The sequence below is a fragment of the Xiphophorus hellerii genome, chromosome 20, assembly GCF_003331165.1.
Source record: "Xiphophorus hellerii strain 12219 chromosome 20, Xiphophorus_hellerii-4.1, whole genome shotgun sequence".
In the NCBI taxonomy this organism is placed as follows: Eukaryota; Metazoa; Chordata; class Actinopteri; order Cyprinodontiformes; family Poeciliidae; genus Xiphophorus; species Xiphophorus hellerii.
Window position 1 is genome coordinate 9,606,163 of NC_045691.1, and position 19,107 is coordinate 9,625,269.

General features: G+C 36.5%; 2 protein-coding genes across 4 annotated transcripts; both read left to right on the forward strand.

Annotated features, from left to right (window-relative positions):
* The first annotated feature begins 223 nt into the window (after positions 1–223).
* LOC116711182 (odorant receptor 131-2-like) lies at positions 224–2,911 on the forward strand. The gene is made up of 4 exons (XM_032550567.1): positions 224–395; positions 657–795; positions 1,268–1,693; positions 2,342–2,911. Exons 1-4 carry the CDS (start codon positions 334–336, stop codon positions 2,591–2,593), a joined length of 879 nt encoding a protein of 292 aa, XP_032406458.1. The 5' UTR covers positions 224–333; the 3' UTR covers positions 2,594–2,911.
* A 1,811-nt stretch (positions 2,912–4,722) lies between these two features.
* On the forward strand, positions 4,723–18,645 carry LOC116709744 (potassium voltage-gated channel subfamily S member 2-like). 3 transcript variants are annotated; one of them, XM_032548398.1, is made up of 10 exons: positions 4,723–4,977; positions 10,796–10,977; positions 11,062–11,195; positions 11,658–11,822; positions 11,919–12,090; positions 12,975–13,058; positions 13,144–13,305; positions 13,847–13,930; positions 15,755–15,847; positions 16,236–18,645. In XM_032548398.1, the coding sequence occupies exons 2-10, from the start codon at positions 10,807–10,809 to the stop codon at positions 16,677–16,679; spliced, it is 1,509 nt and encodes a 502-aa protein (XP_032404289.1). In that variant the 5' UTR covers positions 4,723–4,977; positions 10,796–10,806; the 3' UTR covers positions 16,680–18,645. The 3 variants fall into 3 exon arrangements, with proteins under 3 accessions (XP_032404289.1, XP_032404290.1, XP_032404291.1); XM_032548399.1 differs by having other exon boundaries at positions 10,799–10,977; XM_032548400.1 differs by lacking the exon at positions 11,658–11,822.
* Positions 18,646–19,107: the final 462 nt, after the last annotated feature.

Consider the following 19,107-nt stretch of genomic DNA (forward strand, 5'->3'; position numbering starts at 1 on the left):
CGACAGCATTATTTTTAACAAGATTAGTTAAAAAAAAAACGATTTAGTCAAATTCTAATTACTGTTAAAACATGTACCTATAACACACAAGCAATCATCCCATGTATATCTTTATTATTTTCATTAAATAGAACAAGAGTCCAAAAACTAAACACCAGATTAAATCTCTGTACTTCTTTAGACAGACTGGAGGAGATTTTGGTGATGAATTCCTCCTCCTCCATGCAACTGGCTCTTCTCTTGAGTAACAGCACATCAACAGAGACAGGGGTCAGTGTGGATCTACCTAAAGAGAGTTTCTCCAATGCTTTAGCTAAGAACATTGTTGCCGTTATGGTGTGGCTGGCCCTCAGTGTCATCAACAGCAGCATGGTGTACACCTTTCTACAACACAGGTATGGATGTTTAGTCAGACATAAAATTACAGACAAAAAATGCTGTCATGCTATGTAATGTTTATTATGATTGTACTGCAGATGAAGAAAAAGAATGGAAAAACTAAATGCAAATGAACAGCTTGTTCAGTTCACCTGTTAACTTTCCACAAAGTCATGACATTGATTATCACACAAGTATTTGCCGTAGTCGTTGTATTTCTAACTAACATGAACATATAAGTGTCCATTTCTCTCTCAGCTCATTTCCTTTGACCTTAGTGTCTTTTATGAGAACTCCCGGTACATCATGTTCATCTGCATGGTGGTCAATGATGCTCTGCAGCTTACGCTGGTAACAACTCTCTATGTGGTCAGCTATGTCTTCAGGAAGATCCAAGTCTCCATCTGTTGTCTTCTGGTAAATTCTGGCTACTTTTTATCACCTCAGCTGCATAGAACCTAGTCTAAAATAAGACAGTAAACTTAAATACTATTTTTTTTTCTTTTTTTCACATAAGCTTCACATTTTAACACAAGTAGAGGGACATAAAAACAAAAATGGAAAAGCAGGCAGGAAAAATAAGACAATTCAATGTACAAAACTAGATTGTGGTATTGCTTGAATTCAATGGAGTCATTAAATAATAGCCAAGAGAGTCAATACACAAATCAATATCACAAGACAAAACTCAAAAAACACTCACAAAGTTTGTCTTAATTGTTAAAGTACAGAAGTTCCTTTTGACTGTGGCTTTTAATATGTACCAAGGAATATCTAGTTATAAAATCTGCTGCATGTTTGTAGCCAAAATCAACAATGTAAACCATTAGTACTTTTAACCTTTGTATTATATTTCTAACCACAACTACAATATTTGTACCATCTTCAGATAATGACGGCAGTCTTCACCACCCGCTCCACCCCTCTCATCTTGGCCGGGATGGCGGTAGAGCGCTTCATCGCCATCTGCTTGCCGCTACACTACAGCCACATGTGCACAGTGCCCCGCACCATCTTCCTCATCGGTGTCATCCTCATCCTCACTGCCACCCCTCCGATCACTGACCTCCTCATCACCATAATCAAGGAGCCTCCAAAGTTCTTCCACAGGGCCATATTTTGTGACCACTCCTTTCTCTTCTCTGATCCTTCCATCTATTACAAGAACTGTGTGTTTGATGGGGTATATCTCTCCTTCGTGGCGCTCACGCTGCTCTACACCTACTGTAAGATCATGCTGACAGCGCAGGCTGCCTCCACCAGCCTGGCGTCAGTGAGGAGAGCCAGGAACACTGTGCTGCTTCATGGAGTGCAGGTGATGTTTCATAGTCACTGGAAACAATACCTGGCATTCACCTGCAATAAAAACAGACATTGTTTGAATATCTATGATTTACAAATACAAACTTCAATACATTTCAGTTTTTAGTTAGTAAATAATCACAGCTATCTCAGCCATCACAGACCAATGTATAGGATTCTTCTCCATATAGATGCTTTCAAGATAAGCATCTGTTTAGTCCAAATATATTTATTCAAACATATTAAAAATAATAGTCAGTGAATGTTGCCTTGTATTTTTTGGTCACTGCCTTTTATAACAATGTTGAAAGAATCAAAAAGTTACACAAGAGATGCAAAAAGTCTTTATGATTTAGGTATATCTGAGAGTAGCTAATTTGTTTGATAAACATTGGAAATATAAAGCTTCATAAATTGCTCATTTGTCCACTTTGTTTTACTAAAATCAATAAAGATGTTATTAAGTAAAATCTTTTGTACACAACAGATTGTGATGTGTTTAGTTTGTAATTTCAGGTATTTTGTTAAAGAATTTAGCTGTCATTTGATATTAGAAGGATTTTACTGGCTTCAGTTTATTACTTTGTCTAACTTTCTTTGCATTTGTTTGTACACATGAACTCAACTTGTAATCTGATTTTTCTTCCTTCCTCCCGTTCAGCTGCTGTTGTGCATGTTGACCTTCATGGTTCCCTCCCTCCAGGCTGCTCTCATCTCCCTGTTCCCCCAGCTCATCCTGGAGATCCGCTACGTTTTTTTCTTGCTCGTCTACATCATCCCTCGCTTCATGAGCCCAGTTATCTATGGGTTCCGGGACGAGCTTTTCAGGAAGTACTGGACCCAGTATCTGTCCTGGCCCAGACAAAGGATCAGTGGGGTCAGACCTGGAGCCTTAAAAGACACCTGCATATGAAATGAAGTCCTGTAGGAGGCATGAAGCCCACCATTTAATCAGTGAATTATGATGTGACTTCAGGATTTAAGACAAATTTGTCTGTTTGTTTCAAATTTCTGACTTTTATGACTTTTTGAACTGCTGGTTGGACATAATCAAAAATGTCAATCAAATTCTCAGAATACAGACTTAAAATCAGCAAATTCAGAGAATGATTAAAATGTACAATTTGTGGCATTAATATGACATTCTAAAAATCAAAGCTACTATTCATTACAAACATGACCACTAGGGAAGCAGCAGGGAATAATTACAACGCCAAACTCTAAGGCAATTAACCCCCCGCCCCACAAAAAAAAAACAAGCATGCACTCACCACTTTCTTTATTACATACACATTCAATTGCTTGTCTGTATAATGGTAAAGGCAATCACATGTCAGCAACTCAATGCATTTAGGCTCAATGCATTTTCATGTTATCAGAAGGAGAAGAAAATGAACTCTAAATGATTTTGAAAATAACATGGTTTTGATGACAAAGGCCAATTTTGAGTATATAAAAACTCATGAGTTACTGAGATTTTAAATTTCAAACATGTTTTTGGATTGCAAATAATGGTCCAAAGAAATATCCTGTTTTGTGGATATTGTTTCTTTGCTGACATCTCTAATTATAACAGGCGGAATGGCTCGAATAAAAAATGCAGCAGTAATTCAAATAGACACTAATTTCTGATCACATTACAGCAGGAGATGACCAAAGTGGAGAGCAACCAGTTCAGAACAAAAAGATTCAAGCTTTTTTTTTTTCAACATGGCAGTGAAATTACTGCACTGAGGGACCACACAGTCACCAGATCTCAATTCAACACAGAGCCCCATTGGGCTGTGGTGGATTTTCATATTATGGATGTGAAACCAAGAAATTGGCTGTGACTGCATGCGGCTTGTAATATCTCTAAGGACCAAATCTCTGAGAAAAAAAAGCCTTAGACATCTTATAGAATCCATACCGCTAAAAACTGCAGCAGTTCTGACCACAAATGAGAGTCCAACTACTAATTTGGTGTTTATGAAAATTACCTGATTCCTATACAAAAGAATTTATTTGGAATTTCTTAGATATATATATATATATATATATATAAACTTCGGTAGCATGGGTGGGAATTATTATTTCTGTGTTTAAATGAACAACTGAGTAAATATTTTTGTTCAAATGTGAACATAAATTGTTATTTTGACCTTCAGCTGTTGAGAAAAGCAACACTTTGGCCACCAGATGGAGCAATCATCTTACTGATACATTCAGTTGCATTAAGGAAAGTCTTCTGTTTTGATGGAGAAATTGAAATAAATGGGCCATTTTTAGTAATTGCACCTACAAAAGAAGAACATATCACTGTTTCTCTGCCTTTAAATTATTTAGAAAAAAATAATGGTTCCTCTGTTTTTGTTATATTATAAACAAAATAAAGAATTTTAAAATTAATATTTCATCAGTCCCTAATCATTAAAGTAGGATGTATTAAAACCTTATGGAATACTTTACAATATGATTTTATTATTATATTGTTACATTCATAGTATTGTGGCCTTTTGGTCTACTGGATGAAACAAACTAAATGCTTTACTAATGTATCCTTTATTGCAGCAACAAAAACAACTATAAAGGACTAAAAATTCCTTGACTATTTTTTAAGCCAATTTGGGATTAAAGAGCCAGAAACCCAAATGAGCTCCTTAACATTTTGAGCTACCTACTGTTTTGCTTTAGATTGCAAGTGAAAATTGGTTAAAGATAAAGCTGGCACCTTTAGCTGTTTAATGAGCGTCAGTGTCAGATGACTAGTATGATGTGAACTTTTATTAAACAACAACAACAACAAAACATGATAATAAACTGATTAGTTTAGCTAACAAAATGATCAGTGTCAACTACTATATACACAAAACAAAACAAAAACCCTAGTTAGGAATAGTTCTATTAAAAACCACTGGGTGTCGCCAATATACCATGAGAAAACCTAAGTATAGCTTACAGGTTTGGGAGGTAATGCTCTTTGGAAACGGGTCTTTTTTTTCCGGATTGTGACGGAAAAAGCCGAAGATTCCCCACCGAGCGAGATGGGAACGAGCCGTAGTTCAGATGGAGGAAACCTGCACCCCTCCAGCTGAATGGGTTCTCTTCACAGGAGTCTTTAGCTGTAGATGAAGGAAAAGACTCACTTTACTCAGAAGAACAACTCGTCTTGCATTCTTTTTTTTCCAACTTGTTTGAGATTTGATTGTTTTTGGATAAGTAAGGATAAAACTTACTAAACCAACATGGGGTGAATCTGACATGTGATGATGAGGACGTTATTCTGGTGATGAAGGAGCGTCGTCAGAAAACTCAGTAGTAAGTAACAAAGACTTTTTCTCAGTGAAACCAGGAGCTTTTAAGACGATCAATTCAAACATTATTAACACGGCTCGGTGATTGCTAAGCACTGATTCACCCGATAATAGTTTGTTGTTGCAGCTGCTTTATTTGCATAGTTGAGTTTCAAGCAGAACTGCTGAATTATAGATCAACTTTATTTCTGTTTTCATCATGTTGAGCCCCACGGGGAGCTCAGCATAAGCTCATCATGTCATGCACGCAGGAAGATTCGTACTGCCCCACAGTTAATTGGCTTTGTTGGCTTTCCTGTTACAAATGATGAAACCAATAACATTTTCTTCTCAATTGTTAATAACAATACTGTAACGGTTGTAAAATTAATTGAGTTTTAATGAAAGCAACACAAGTGTAAACACTAATCTTGATGTTTCTCAAGATAAATCCTACTTTGGCACAACACTGGAGTGCTGCAACAAAACGAGCATAATACTGACATAACAGAGAAGAAATTACTAACTCGGGATTTTAGGTAAATTAAGTAATGAAAGGGAAAAGGTCATAATAATTTTTTTGTTTTTATTTAAACAAGATATTTTTAGGTTAAATAAAAGATTAATCTTTGCTAAACATTTTTACATGGTTGCTTCATTTAGACTGCAATTTCAGGACATATCCTGACAGTGAGATGTGAACAGAAACAGATAAATACAGTTTTGCCTTGGTTTGTAGCAGACACAGGCTGGTTAACGATATCAAGATTTGAAAATGCAACAGTTTCATAAAGTCATGGGGTTCTTTCAATAAAATTGGCTGGTAAGCTGGCTGAAAAAAAGACTGCAACACTTTTCTCTGTCTTATAGATAATGGAAGTTACATTTATGTAGAGATTAGTAGAGTAGGGGTTCTAACAGAAAGTGAAGAAAAGATTATCTCCACTTACTAAAGCATTTGTTGCAAACCTTTACCTGTTTTTTTATTTATTTATTCTTCATTAAAGAAAAAAAAGAAAATACTTCATCCAACTTGTTGTCAGTTGATATTTGTATGGACCAAAAATGCAGGGAAAAATTGGAAAAACATCAACTTTTTTTCAGAATTCGACTGGCTGATTCCCAATCAGAGCAAAGGAAAATTGAAATTGCTGATCTATTAATTGGTGCAGAAGGTCAAGGTGAATAACTGCTAGGTCAAAAATAAGGAGTAAGTTTCTTTTCACTATATATAAACCAAAAGATTTTATTAAATATTTTAAATTAAATCAACTGAAACTGTTAAATCAAGTGGAATTGAATGTGCACAAAGTAAGTCTTTGCTTTTTTTGTTCTACTTTTACATAGAAACAAATAATTAATTAATATGCACCAAAGTTCTCAAATAGGATACAATACTTTACTGTTGGCAAAACATAAAAGAAATGTAAATGAATTAAGATACATAGATATGGCCACAACTAGCATGTCTACTGGAAGGAACACACTGAAAACTAGAAATTAATGGGCAAAAGGAAAGAAATAAAGGCTGGAAAGAAGAATTATTCAGCAGGGAATTGAACGTTCATAAAGTTTTTTTTACTGATTACAAATGCAACATATTAAAAGTTTACAGCGCTCTCGGGACTTTAAATAAAGGGTTCCCAACGGAGGTAAAGAAACCTCAGAAATTTCAAAACAGCATTTGATCCATCACCCTCTCACATAAAAATTGGGAGAAAAGGAAAACACAGCCTAGTGTGGGTCAGCTACGCAAAAATGATGAAAACAAAAACATGTATTGCAACAAAAATCTTGACAGGTTGTTCAAGCCTTTCCCAGTGGATCAGTTGAGCAAAATGTCTCACTGGTTCTGGTTGCGTATTTTATCTCTGCCTCTCCAAACACACCTCACCTCTCTACGAGCTTCCAGGGAAAGAATCACCATGAAGAACTGATTGCTAAATCAGAGGCAGAGTTAGGGAAATGTGCGAAATACTTAATGTCTTTCCCTATAGAAGACAAGGATTTAATGTTTTTGCTTTTGATTTTGCAATTTATTTAGCATAGAGAGAGAGAAAAAAAGTCACCAAACTGTTTTTTGAATAAGACACTATCTATTAGATGCAGCTGTTTTAAATTCAACATTTCAAGCATGTTATTGTTTTATTGAACAAAAAGATGAGCTCACATTCAGATCAATCAATAGGATGACACTCTGAGGTCAAGCTAGCCAATGGTGTGGGATGAGCTGTTGCTTTGGCTAACTAAACAACAAGGACAAGAAACTTAGAGGAAAGCAGTTATTGTGTGAAAAATGTCAATTCTAACATATTTGTATTAATTCTAAAAGTTAGACAAAGAAGCAAAACTTCACAAAAAATTATACAGTAAACAGAAAGAGGGAAGGCAAAAGAAGATGAAACACATTTAACAGAATAAAAAAATAGACTTAAAAAATGCAAATTAACAAAAATATACAGAACTGAAACAAATGGACAATTAAAAAAAAAAAAAAAGACTAATCCTTTCCAATAAGAAAGAACCAAAAATCAAGTAAGGTGTTAAATTTTTTCAGCCACTGTTCACATCTATCATTTTAAAAACTAATTACGTGTCCCTCAAACAAACACACCGCCCACACAGAATTTTTACACCAACATGCTGATGTCAGTACGGTTAGCTGATGCCAGATCATGTGACCATATAACTCAGGAAGATCTGATTAAATACCAGCAGGAAGAAAGAGAAAGATTCAGGAACGAATTAAGTCAGATCACTGTGGCTAAAATACCATTATGCTCACATTAAACTTACACTGGAGTCCTCAGGCTGTTTTCCAAATTCACCAATTAGAGACTTTATAGCATTAGGGGATCACATCTTAGCTGCACTTTACTTGAAACTATGAGCACTCAGTGTGGACTCTGTAAAGCTCTTGTCAGTGCTGGAGTTTGGAACTGCTCATCAGACATCACTCAGAAGTAACAGAATAAATGTGCAAAATAATACAATAAATATTTGATATTGATAACAAATATAAGGCAAGAGTATTGCTCACTTAACTTCACACTATCTTCAACAGATTTCTTTTGTGAAATCTTAGATTGTTTGTAAGAAAGACAGCTACTGAAACAGAGATCCAGAGACTCTCTGAAACTTTACCTGTTGCTAAGCAATGTTGATCGAACTGGATTGAATTACTTTTTTTCTATGGCAGTTTTACCCTTCGTATTGTGAAAAGTATTTCAGGCAATAATGGGAGGAGGAAAATCTGCAAGTGAGTGAAAATGTCACAATCCTTTGCACAACTTTAAAGTTTGATATGAACGTTGTAATTAATTCATCTGGTGGGAGATCTCACTGCGTAGTTTTCACTGTCAGAGTGTATTTCACTGTGTGGGTGTTTATACTGGGAGTGCAGTAAATTAGCCTGTGTAGGAGTTATTGATGCATCTACTGTTTTGTAAAATTTTCTTGCAACCTTATCACCTAGAGAAAGTTACACAGTTTTGTTTACAGTAAAATCCTATATTAGCCTATTAATTTTACTGCTGCCATGCAAAGATTCAGCCATTCATCCTTTTTCTACCTGCTTGTTCTTGCTAGGTCATGGGGTGTTGATGGTGTCCATGTCCATAACAGGGCAACATAGAGACACGCCGGACAAACAACCATACACACAACAATTTATACCTATATGGCAATATAGTGAGAGCAATTGAAAAAACATTATTCTTTTGGACTGTGGGTGGAAGCTGGAGACAGAACCCATGCCTGCTTGGTGAGAACATGCTAATTTCATGCAGAAGAACCCCAGGAAGGGATTAAAACTAAACCTGACTAAGGTTTACCCTAACCCTGACTTGAGTCCCTTTGTAAAAATAAATTAGGAAAAAACAATTGCGCAAATGTGTTGTTGCAAAACTGATGGAAACATTCCCAAAAACCCACAGAAAACTGAAAACACATGCACTCTGCACCTTTCAGATTTCTATCAGTAGTAAGTTTTGAAACACAACAATGTACTACTCTGTGTTGGTCTATTGCTTAGAATCCCAATAAATTCTTTAATGTGTTTAGTTAAAATGTGAGGAGGCCTACGAGGTATGAACACATTTACAAAGCACCAAACTTTTTAAGAAGACACTTGGCACCTTAGCATACATTGTTGGACAATGTTAATTTAAATTATTTGTAGCATTTTTTATAAATTAAACAGTGCACATTTGACAGTATAATAAAGATGTGATGTGAAGTGGTAAGATTTATATTGTAAGAGGCAATAAAAATGCAGTCAAAAAATAAAGAAACTTTACATTTGGAAAATTGTTGATAACAGTGAGTAGATTCATGTAGTATCAAGTGTATTAAAAGCATCTCCTTGGTAACTGCATCTCCATGGAATAATTATATCAGTATAGTGATACAAATAAGAAGGTTTCTCACAACATAAATATTGTATATGGTATGTGTGTGACTGTTCCTTTTCAATTTTTGTTGATTTTGATGTAGGTCACCTGGTGAATTGCAATCCAAATGGTTTTATTTATGTTTATATTTGAAAATCTTTGTGGTGAGCGTTTCAATTTCTGATCTTCCTTTACTCTTAGAAAGTAAGATATCTCAAAATACTCTCCTTGGCTTCTTTAGGGCATTCTTATAAATGTGAATGCAAACTTCAAGGTTTATTATCAGACAGCAGAACAAAACTCCATTATTCAAACTTACTGTGAGGTTTCAGAGGTTTTCAGAAGTAAATCATTTCCCCCACTGAGTTTTTTCTCTGAAAGTCCACCCATGCTCGTTTGTTTTGTCCTTCTTTCCTGCTGTGATTTTGAACCCAAGAAAGAAAAACTCCAAGAAAAAAGACAGCTCTTTAAAGTTTCTAGCTCTTTATCACTTGCAGTGGAAACGCATCAAAAAAAGATCATTAAATTGCCAGTATGAAAAGAGGCAAAGAAATGACAACAAAGAGACAACCAAAAATATCTCATGGCTACCTCATTATTTTTTAAAGCCAGAAGAAAGACACACAAATGTCTCATCATCACAATGAGATGCTGTACCCATAAATGCAGCAGGAGACCACCATCACATCGGTTCCCTGCTTGTTTTCAGATGTTTTCTCTCTGAAATGAGTGCAGTCAGAGCAATGGGACTCATGATTGGACCGTATAGCAATAGCAAAGTGTTCATTTCTATTTCAGTCACAGCTAATAATCTTTCCAGTTATATTACTTTCTTACTTCCCACACTATGCTTTGCTACATTTTGATGAAAATTACAAGCCAAGGCAGTTTTATTTGATCACTTTCAAACTTTCTTTAACCAATGTTGATTTTAAAGTTACCAATGGACCAGGTCTTACTGAGTTTTTACCAAAAAAACACAGTAGAAATGTTCATGTATTTCTTCAGTGCATTTAGCAGAGCTTGTACAAGTAGTATAAATTGGGCTAACTAACTTTTTAAGTGTAGAAAAACTTTGAGTTTTGAATATTTTTATAGATTTTTGGTTTAAACTAGCTTATGTAATTTACAGTTAACATAAATGTGAAACCAGAAGTTAGGTCAGAAATTTCCAACCATTTTTCATAAGATGATTATGCAATATGGCTGCAAAGAAGAACCTACTTTAGTCTGCTTTGGCCTTTTCAAAACACAAACCCTCACACTGGGCAGAACCTGCATTGATGCGGGTTTATTAGTTCGCCCCACTTCACACCTACTCACCAAATCTGCTCTGTGAATCCGAGATAGCAAACAGACATCTGAATTGAAAGTGATAACAGACATCTCTTTATTGTAACTTTAATTTGTTGGCACCACTACTGTTTAATTCTAATCTCTGTTTTGCTTCAGCAGATTTCACCATGGTGAAGGAGTCCTTGCCCAGCTGGATCCATCAGGACTCTGAAGAGGGTCTTGTCCATGTGAATGTCGGCGGTCTGAAGAGGAGCCTCTGCTCCAGCACACTGAAGAAATTCCCAGACACCAGGTTGGGAAAATTACTGGCGTGTGATTCAGAGGAAGACATACTGCAGGTGGGTCCAATTCTTTAACAAATGAAATGACAAAATAATTAGACACATAACTTAACCTTCATCATAGCCTCTTCGCTCCTCCAGGTGTGTGATGACTATGACGTACAGGAGAAAGAGTTTTACTTTGATAGAAATCCAGGTCTGTTCCCTTATGTCCTCCACTTTTATCAGACTGGCAAACTTCATGTGATGGAGGAACTCTGTGTGTTCTCCTTCAGGTACGTTTGATTTCACTGTGACATCATCCTTAATGTCGCACAAAAAACCTTCATGCTAATTTAATTTGCCTGCAAATTGCTCCACATTTTACCTGTTTTAATAAGGCGCCAAGTGGAGTGTTGCTGCATAAGCAATTTTAGCTACAGTAACTGAGATCTTCTTGCACATGCACAGGATTTGTGGTTTAGTATGGTGCACTGTAAGCAAATATAGTGGCTGGTATTCTGTTAAGACTCTATTAATGCGTTTATTGTGTAACTGAGTGCCTTTACTTCTTTAAAAACATCAGATTAGAAGTCAAGAAAAGTTACAAATCCCTGTCCTTAGAAACTTTACAAATGAACTAATGTAAATTAAAATATTTTTAAAGGGATTCTTCACCAAGTTTTTTGAGGTTTTCACCTACTATTTCAAATATTTGAGGTATGGAGTTGATTTGGAGTGTTTTTCCCCCCACAAAGTCAAGAGATAGAGTATTGGGGCATCAATGAGTTCTTCCTGGACACCTGCTGTAGTTATCGTTACCATGATCGCAAGCTGGAGAGAGGTCGACACCGCAGCTGGGATGATGAGAGTGACGTCAGCAGTGTCGACACGTCTGTGGACGAGATTTCTGATTTAAACAAGTCAGACATTTGCAGTATATGTAAATTTTCAATCGGGCTCTGAAACTCTCTTTTTGCTGCTAACCTTTAAGTTACTGTCATCTTGTCTCCTCATAGAGACATGCAGCATTTCCAGGAGGTTCGCTACGGGAACATCAAGAAATGTTTGTGGCTTACACTGGAGAACCCGGGGTACTCCATCCCGAGCAAGCTCTTCAGTCTGCTCTCCATTGGAGTGGTGCTCACATCTATTGCCACTATGTGCATTAACAGCATCCCAGAGTATCAGGTTGGTATGGAAGAGCTTCAAAGATTATAGACTGTACCTATGATAAAAAGGCACTTATAGAATCATATCTGTTGATTTACAACTCAAACATTTATGCGGGCAATTGAAACACTTATGTTCCTCAAAATTCTGAGGAACAAATCAAGTGGTATCTGATATAATCCAATACAGAATTCATACTTCAACTTCTTTCTGTTTCTTGGCGTTAATAAATGTGCATGCTTAAATATTATATTTGCCAACTATCTCAAGTATTCTTGATGCTTATGGTTGTATGTTCTAATATTTAAATTTTCAATCCCCATTTGGTAGCTCTGAAGTGGAAACACACATAGAGGATAGCCTAGGGCAGATTAAGGCTTCATGGTAAATTTGTTCCCGGGGGAAAAGCACAGGATAACATATTGTAAACACATCTTTTGATGTTACTCAGGCCCTCTGAGTTTTAAGACTTCAGACACACTGTGATCTCATTTTCAATAAAAGGTAGGAGTGAGTGTGCAGTCTTCAAAGGGCAGCAAGTATTTTGCAAAGATAAAGCTGAAAATTCCCAATGAGTTCACAAAAGTGTAATTGTCAATATTTCAAACAAACTGAAAGCAGCAAGCAATAAGTCCCACTACAGAAATATGGTACAAAGACCAAGAAAAAAAAACATATATTGCTTTGCTAAGTGTCTCAAGCCAAAGTACACCAATGCAAGTGATTGCTAAGATAGAAATCAAATATTTTATTTTGCAAGAATAAAAAGAAAACAGAAAAGTAACAACTGTTTGGTATAATTTATCGAATGCTGTTTATTAGGTAGGATGGTAAATAAAAAAGAAAATTTAATAATATGCCTTAACAAATAGACAAGAGATCTTTCTTTTTTCTTTTAACAGACTTTTGACTCAGATGGAAAGCTGATCGAAGATACAACTACCCAGGCTCTTGAGGTGTTCTGTACCTGCTGGTTCACCTTTGAGGTGAGGACGCACAAACAAAATGGTTTGTGAAGCAGGCGATGTGTGCTGGTAGAAACCGAAAGCTACAATCTGTTTCTGACCTCAGGTTGTGACGCGGCTGCTGCTCGCTCCAAACAGGAAGAAGTTCTTCCATCACCCACTCAACATTATCGACCTGGTGTCAGTGGTTCCCATCTACATCACCCTGATCTTTGACTTGACCATGGGATCTGAGTCTGAACTGGGAGACCTGGGGCGACTAATACAGGTTACTGGTGTACACCCATTCTTACTCTCAAATTACAGTACAGAAAAAAGTCAGTTTTGTGTTGGATTTGATTTCTGTGCAAACAAATTGGATGACTAATGTTAGGAAAACATCCTATTTTGAGCTTAACATTTTTAGACCTGTAAAGAAAAATAAGGTGGCATGTTCCTATCTGTAAAAACATTTCTTCCTTCTGGATCACCAAGGTGACAGAGAGATTGCTTTCACAAAGGTAGGGGAGGTGATCACAACTCTTCTAATTCAAACTGCATCATTGCTTTTAGATTTCTGTTCATTTCAACCTGTCCAAAAACCAACATGTTTTTTTTACCTGTAAAAATGAACTGGACTGTGTAGTACATGACACCAGCCTCCACAGTTGGCTCTAAATGTCCCTTAAGGTCACTGAAAGAAACATCTTAAAAATAGTTGAAACTGTAGGATACTGGAACTTGTAACATGGCCTCATTCTTGTTCATCTCTGCATTAAGTCACAGAAACATTTTTTTTCTATGAGACTCATGGCTTTTATTTCTCCCAGGTGTTCAGGTTAATGAGGATCTTTAGAGTATTGAAGTTGGCCCGACACTCCACAGGTCTGCGCTCTCTGGGAGCAACACTTCGGGTGAGCTTCTTTCATATGTTTGCAGATGCATCTGACAACATCTATTTGGCTCTTAAAGAAGTCTGATACATAATGAGATCAGTAGATTAAAGTAACATTGAAAAGTTGTTTTTTAGTTAATTGAATTAAGCTTGAAAATCAAGATGGATCTTGCTTGCTCCATTGTTACTGTTATACTAAAATATAGATTTGTTGTGTTTCAACCATTTATTTCTGTTTATTTTTAATTATAACTTGTAATAACCTGAAATTATGTTTCATAAACATAAACAAGTAAATACGAAGCTCGATTGTAGTCTTTTGTGGTACTGGACCAGAGGTTTCAGTCCAGCATAATGAGCTAATTTATTTGCGTTACAATAAAAAGCCTTGAGATCACAAGCTGACACACTCGAAATGTTTTTTTTTTTTCTTGATCAGATTGTAATAAGCTGGAGTCAAATAAGTTGGCTGCTATAACACTTTGTAGTTGCTTTCAGTGTCATTCAGGCAGTCATTCATAGTTAAAACTGGCAGTAGTAATTACTGACTGAGATGAGAGAACCTCACATGCACGCAGTTCTGCAAGTCAAACAAGGCTAGTGCTGCTGCACAGGCTTCCCTGTGTACACAGGTTTAATCATTCACAGATTGGGTGGATTCATCTGACCCCAGCTGTTTGAAAGTCTGCTGCTCTTTCCTCACCCCAATTAGTGGCCAGAGCAGTGGATGATTTGTATGTAAAATTATGCAAGAAATCTTCCGGTTTAATTTTAACCTTCCTGAAACTAAAATATTTCTTATACGATACCACAATTCATATTTAAAGTCACTTTCTCCATATTTATCAACCTAATTGGAAATTCTCTGTGCGAACCATTGACCCCTAATGAAAAAATTGTTCATCTCTGTGAATCAAAGTGTTGTTATGTCTCCTGTCATTCTTCTATATAACCTTAAAGATAACATCTCAGTAACACTAGAAAACGTACTGTATAGATAGATGCTGACTCTACAGATGTTTTCAGTAGCTCACGTTACAGTCATGGTTTCTCCATCTGCATCAGGAAGAGAGGCTCATCACTGCAGGAAAGATCAATATTAAATGCTGAGATAACATTTTCTTGCAGAACGTAATCAATTTGGATGCATTCTGGTTTAATATAAAGAAAGTAAAACTTTATCAGATGTTCTTCTTTATAACCAGCATCAACAGTTGTTGGGAGTTTAATTTAACTCAAATAGTTTTTATTTTCTCAAGCCATCATCACAGGAACAATATAAAGACAATCTAGCCCAGCTTTAGCCTTTTAACTTCAGCTTCCACTCATAGGGAAAATAAGAAAATCCATCAGCTATATTTAGCAGCAAGCAGTGCAGCATTACTGCATCAAAGTAATGTACGAGTCCAAGCTGTATTTTATTTTTAGTTTACCAAATTGACTGAGGATGTTCTTCTGTGTTTTCCCAGGAGACAGACTGGATTACATGACAGTTCTAATAAAATGTCAGTGCAGATATCCTCTCATTTAAATGTCACTCCCATCATACTTCCATGATGCACAACATAAAAAATGTATTTCTGCTTTATTAACATACTATATCTGATGAAACGGCATTATGTCCTGTATATTTAAAACATTTCTCAGCTCCAATATTTTTGTCAATGTTGGCAAATTTTGAGTGTGGTTTTATAAACCATATAAAACCTTTATCAATCAAAGTGTGTTGAGGTAGTGTTACACACATAGAAACAGGAAAACCAACAGATAAACCTCTGCTGAAGTATCTTTTTTAATTATTCTACTGAGGGTCATTTCTAGATTCTGTGTGTTGTATCTGCAGCACAGTTACCGTGAAGTGGGAATACTGCTACTATACCTGGGTGTCGGCGTGTCCGTCTTTTCTGGGATTGCTTACACCGCTGAATGTGAAGAGGTAAAGTTTAAGTGATGCTTAGTAGTTTAGAATCCCTATGTATCTCTTCTGTGAATATACTGTATTTAATTTAGTTTATAAGAAAACTAATTTGTTGTTTAACCCTTACATCGACAGTTTGTTTTTGCTTTGCTAGCAGGACAATTTATTTTCCTCATCCTCCTTGTTGATCCAGCCTGAAGTGTTTGTGTCATGGGGGTTAATGAGCGTCTCCAAAGGCAATCAGCTTTGTCAGAGTCTGCTATGCTATGTCCTCTGATATTTGCAAAGTTGAAACTGGGGACAGAGAACAAAGTTCTAACATCTATGTTCTAATAAGAACTAATAAGCCAGAGGATACATCATCCTCTGTTTTAAACATCCATCTCTACCTTGTACTTTCTTTCAGGATGTAGGCTTGGACACAATCCCGGCCTGCTGGTGGTGGGGAACTGTCAGCATGACCACGGTCGGTTACGGAGATGTAGTGCCTGTCACAGTCGCCGGAAAGCTAGCAGCCAGTGGATGCATCCTGGGTGGCACTCTGGTGGTGGCTCTGCCCATCACTATCATCTTCAACAAGTTCTCCCATTTTTACCGCCGGCAGAAAGCTTTGGAGGCGTCGGTGAGGAACAACAACAACCGCAAGAAGATCAAAGTGAGCTGCGAGAATGAGCTGGAAGAGGATGAGGAATCGGACGGGGACAATCGCTGCCTGGACGATGATGATATTGATGACATTGAGGAAGATGACATTGATTTTGAGGATGAAGGAGGGGTGATAAACTACAGCTATGTGGAGCATCTGTCTTACCCATCAACAATGAGAAAGCAGGAGCTGTATCAGCTGTAAGGTCTGAAACTTTATGCCAAATAATGTCAACTTAAACGTAATGGACTCGATACACCATGGGAACATTAACTGACCCTGCTTTGCTTAGATTGAAGTTTCAGGATCAATGAGGTGATGGAGACAGGTTGTAAGAGGGGATCACACAAGCTTTTTGGGTCTTCCATGAATTATTGTACTTTTCTGCCACTGAATGTGCATGTGGGCTGTTTCAGGACTGAACTTTTGTTCATTGGATTTGTAGCTCTGCTTGTGGAAAATTGAAAAAAAAAGAAAAACAACAAAACAAAAAAAAAACAAAGGACAATGGCACACAATATCAACGTCAATGCCTACACAGAACTGAATGTATGAGAAAAAGCATGCTGACCTGTAATGTAAATAAAAAATACCATAGAAATCTTTTTTGCTCTTGGCTCTAAAGCTACAGCTAGTAGTCGTTAAATTTGTTAAAGTTAAACCAGCTAACCTCGCCTGAGAGAGAAATTACAGAGCAGAAAATCCAAATAAAGATAGATATACATTAAGAAAACTAAAAAAATACTGAATGCATGAAGATTCAACATTTTCAATTATATGCTTTGCACAAAAAGCAAGCACAGTTGTTTGATTATTTTTTTGCTGTTGCAAACCTTCTAGACTTTAAATCTTTTACTGCTGTGAAAGCTGTTTATTCAGTTTAAATGGTGCCACATTTGTAAGGAAAACACATTGCCTTGAGCAGCAGAGCTGAGAATGTGGGTTGTTCCCATAAAAAAAAAAATTGGCAAATCGTTTGTGCTACCAACTCTTATTTTGTACCACTTACTACTTTAAATGAAGAAACAAGACAACTGGCTATTTGACAATTTATTTACTTAAAGGGGGAGTAATGTGTATTTTCTAAGTACATACTGCCATTTTATAGCACAATTAAGTAACTACGTTACCATCAGGTGTTATAAAAATGCTGTGTATATCAAATAATGTGAAAGAAATTTGACTTTGCAGTTTGATGCCTTGAAATTGTCCTCTCTGTAAGAAACTCATGCTGCAGATTTAAGGATTTCTCAAACATGTTGCATGAAAGAATTAAAGCAACACTCCCGGTAAGATTTTTTTTTAAAAATAGAAGGAAAAACATTATTACATAATTTTAAGCTAAAAAAAATTATCTTACAGAATATCCTCCTTCAAACAGGGGCCACTACAGGGCGGGTTGTACCCAACCACAAACTCTTGGTAACACGCTGATCTGGAAAAGGGGTTTTGGCTTTGGGACACACTCAACGTTTCTTATGGGCACAACCTCCATGACACACAATAGACTTTCGTTACACTTGTGACAAAATTTAAGACGAAATGGACAGGAAAACCATCAAATGCAATCTTTTTTTCAAAATGATTCAGCTAATCTCTTTGTGTGAAAACTCTGCATTAAAAGGATTTGACTCTTATTAGGTACTTTATCCACCTGCAGGACACCCTAAATTTACTGCCAGTGCTACACAGACACCACTAAAACAACTTGTGAACGTAAAAGATCACCCAAAATCAGCACTGATAACATATTCTTCAAGTTTGCATGTTAAAAACAAATATTGTTGAACTATGTTATTGTTGCATTTTTATTTTAATTTATGGTGTATAGTTTTACATTTCTGATGCCATACTTCTGTGTATTCTGTGCTATGTAATTAATATATTTCCTGTATGTAATTTTAGGAGGTCATTTTGAAGAGTTTGCGGCATGTTTTTATTAAACTACCTCTTGCGTTATACACAGCAGCTCTCTTTTCACCTCTGCAGAAAATCCTTGTAGCAGAGCAGTGTGTTTTGGGAATAGGGTTATGGAGTGGTAATGCTCTACTACTGAATGTGCTCTCTCTTCCTTATGCCAACACTCCCTTTTACCCGATGGCAGCTGCTCACCGATAAGCCTGGAAGAAGGTTGTCGTCTTCATTTTAATAAAGTTTTCATGATTTGCTCCTTTTCTGCTGATTTATTTAACTTGGGTAGGTGAGGAGGACACAGTCTCATTGGGGGCTTAGCAGGAATGAATGAAGAGGCAGCATAAAGGACTACAACTATTCCTCTGAGTTTGCCTCTATTAGAAAATAGAGTCATCCAGACATTACTCTGCCCAGTCTATTGAAAGTTTTCCTTTTGTGTTTATAATAATCATGATTTAGATTTATTTCACCGTACGAAGGCCTGACTACACCAGGAGGGTCATATTATCTTTAATAACAGTGAGAACCTCAGACCTCTAGCCTAGTCTAAGCAAGTTCACCATTTTCTCAAGTGACATAAGTCCTGAAAGACATGAACAGGTTATGACCTTTTTGGGTTTAATGCTAAGAATTGTTGTCTCTTCCTCTGCCATAATTGGGCAATTTAGAAATCAAAAAAGCTTTGAAGCGATACTTCGCAGCAGGTGATTGCAGTTCG

What these genes read in the sequence shown, in the direction of transcription:
- LOC116709744 (XM_032548398.1), top strand. Translation starts at nt 10,807, where the DNA reads ATGGTGAAGGAGTCCTTGCCCAGCTGGATCCATCAGGACTCTGAAGAG. An exon ending in CTCTGTGTGTTCTCCTTCAG is followed by an intron (nt 11,196 to 11,657) that starts GTACGTTTGATT and finishes CCCCCCACAAAG; the next exon opens with TCAAGAGATAGAGTATTGGG. An exon ending in CCTGCTGGTTCACCTTTGAG is followed by an intron (nt 13,059 to 13,143) that starts GTGAGGACGCAC and finishes TTCTGACCTCAG; the next exon opens with GTTGTGACGCGGCTGCTGCT.
- LOC116711182 (XM_032550567.1), top strand. Translation starts at nt 334, where the DNA reads ATGGTGTGGCTGGCCCTCAGTGTCATCAACAGCAGCATGGTGTACACC. An exon ending in TACACCTTTCTACAACACAG is followed by an intron (nt 396 to 656) that starts GTATGGATGTTT and finishes CTTTGACCTTAG; the next exon opens with TGTCTTTTATGAGAACTCCC. An exon ending in TGCTGCTTCATGGAGTGCAG is followed by an intron (nt 1,694 to 2,341) that starts GTGATGTTTCAT and finishes CCTCCCGTTCAG; the next exon opens with CTGCTGTTGTGCATGTTGAC.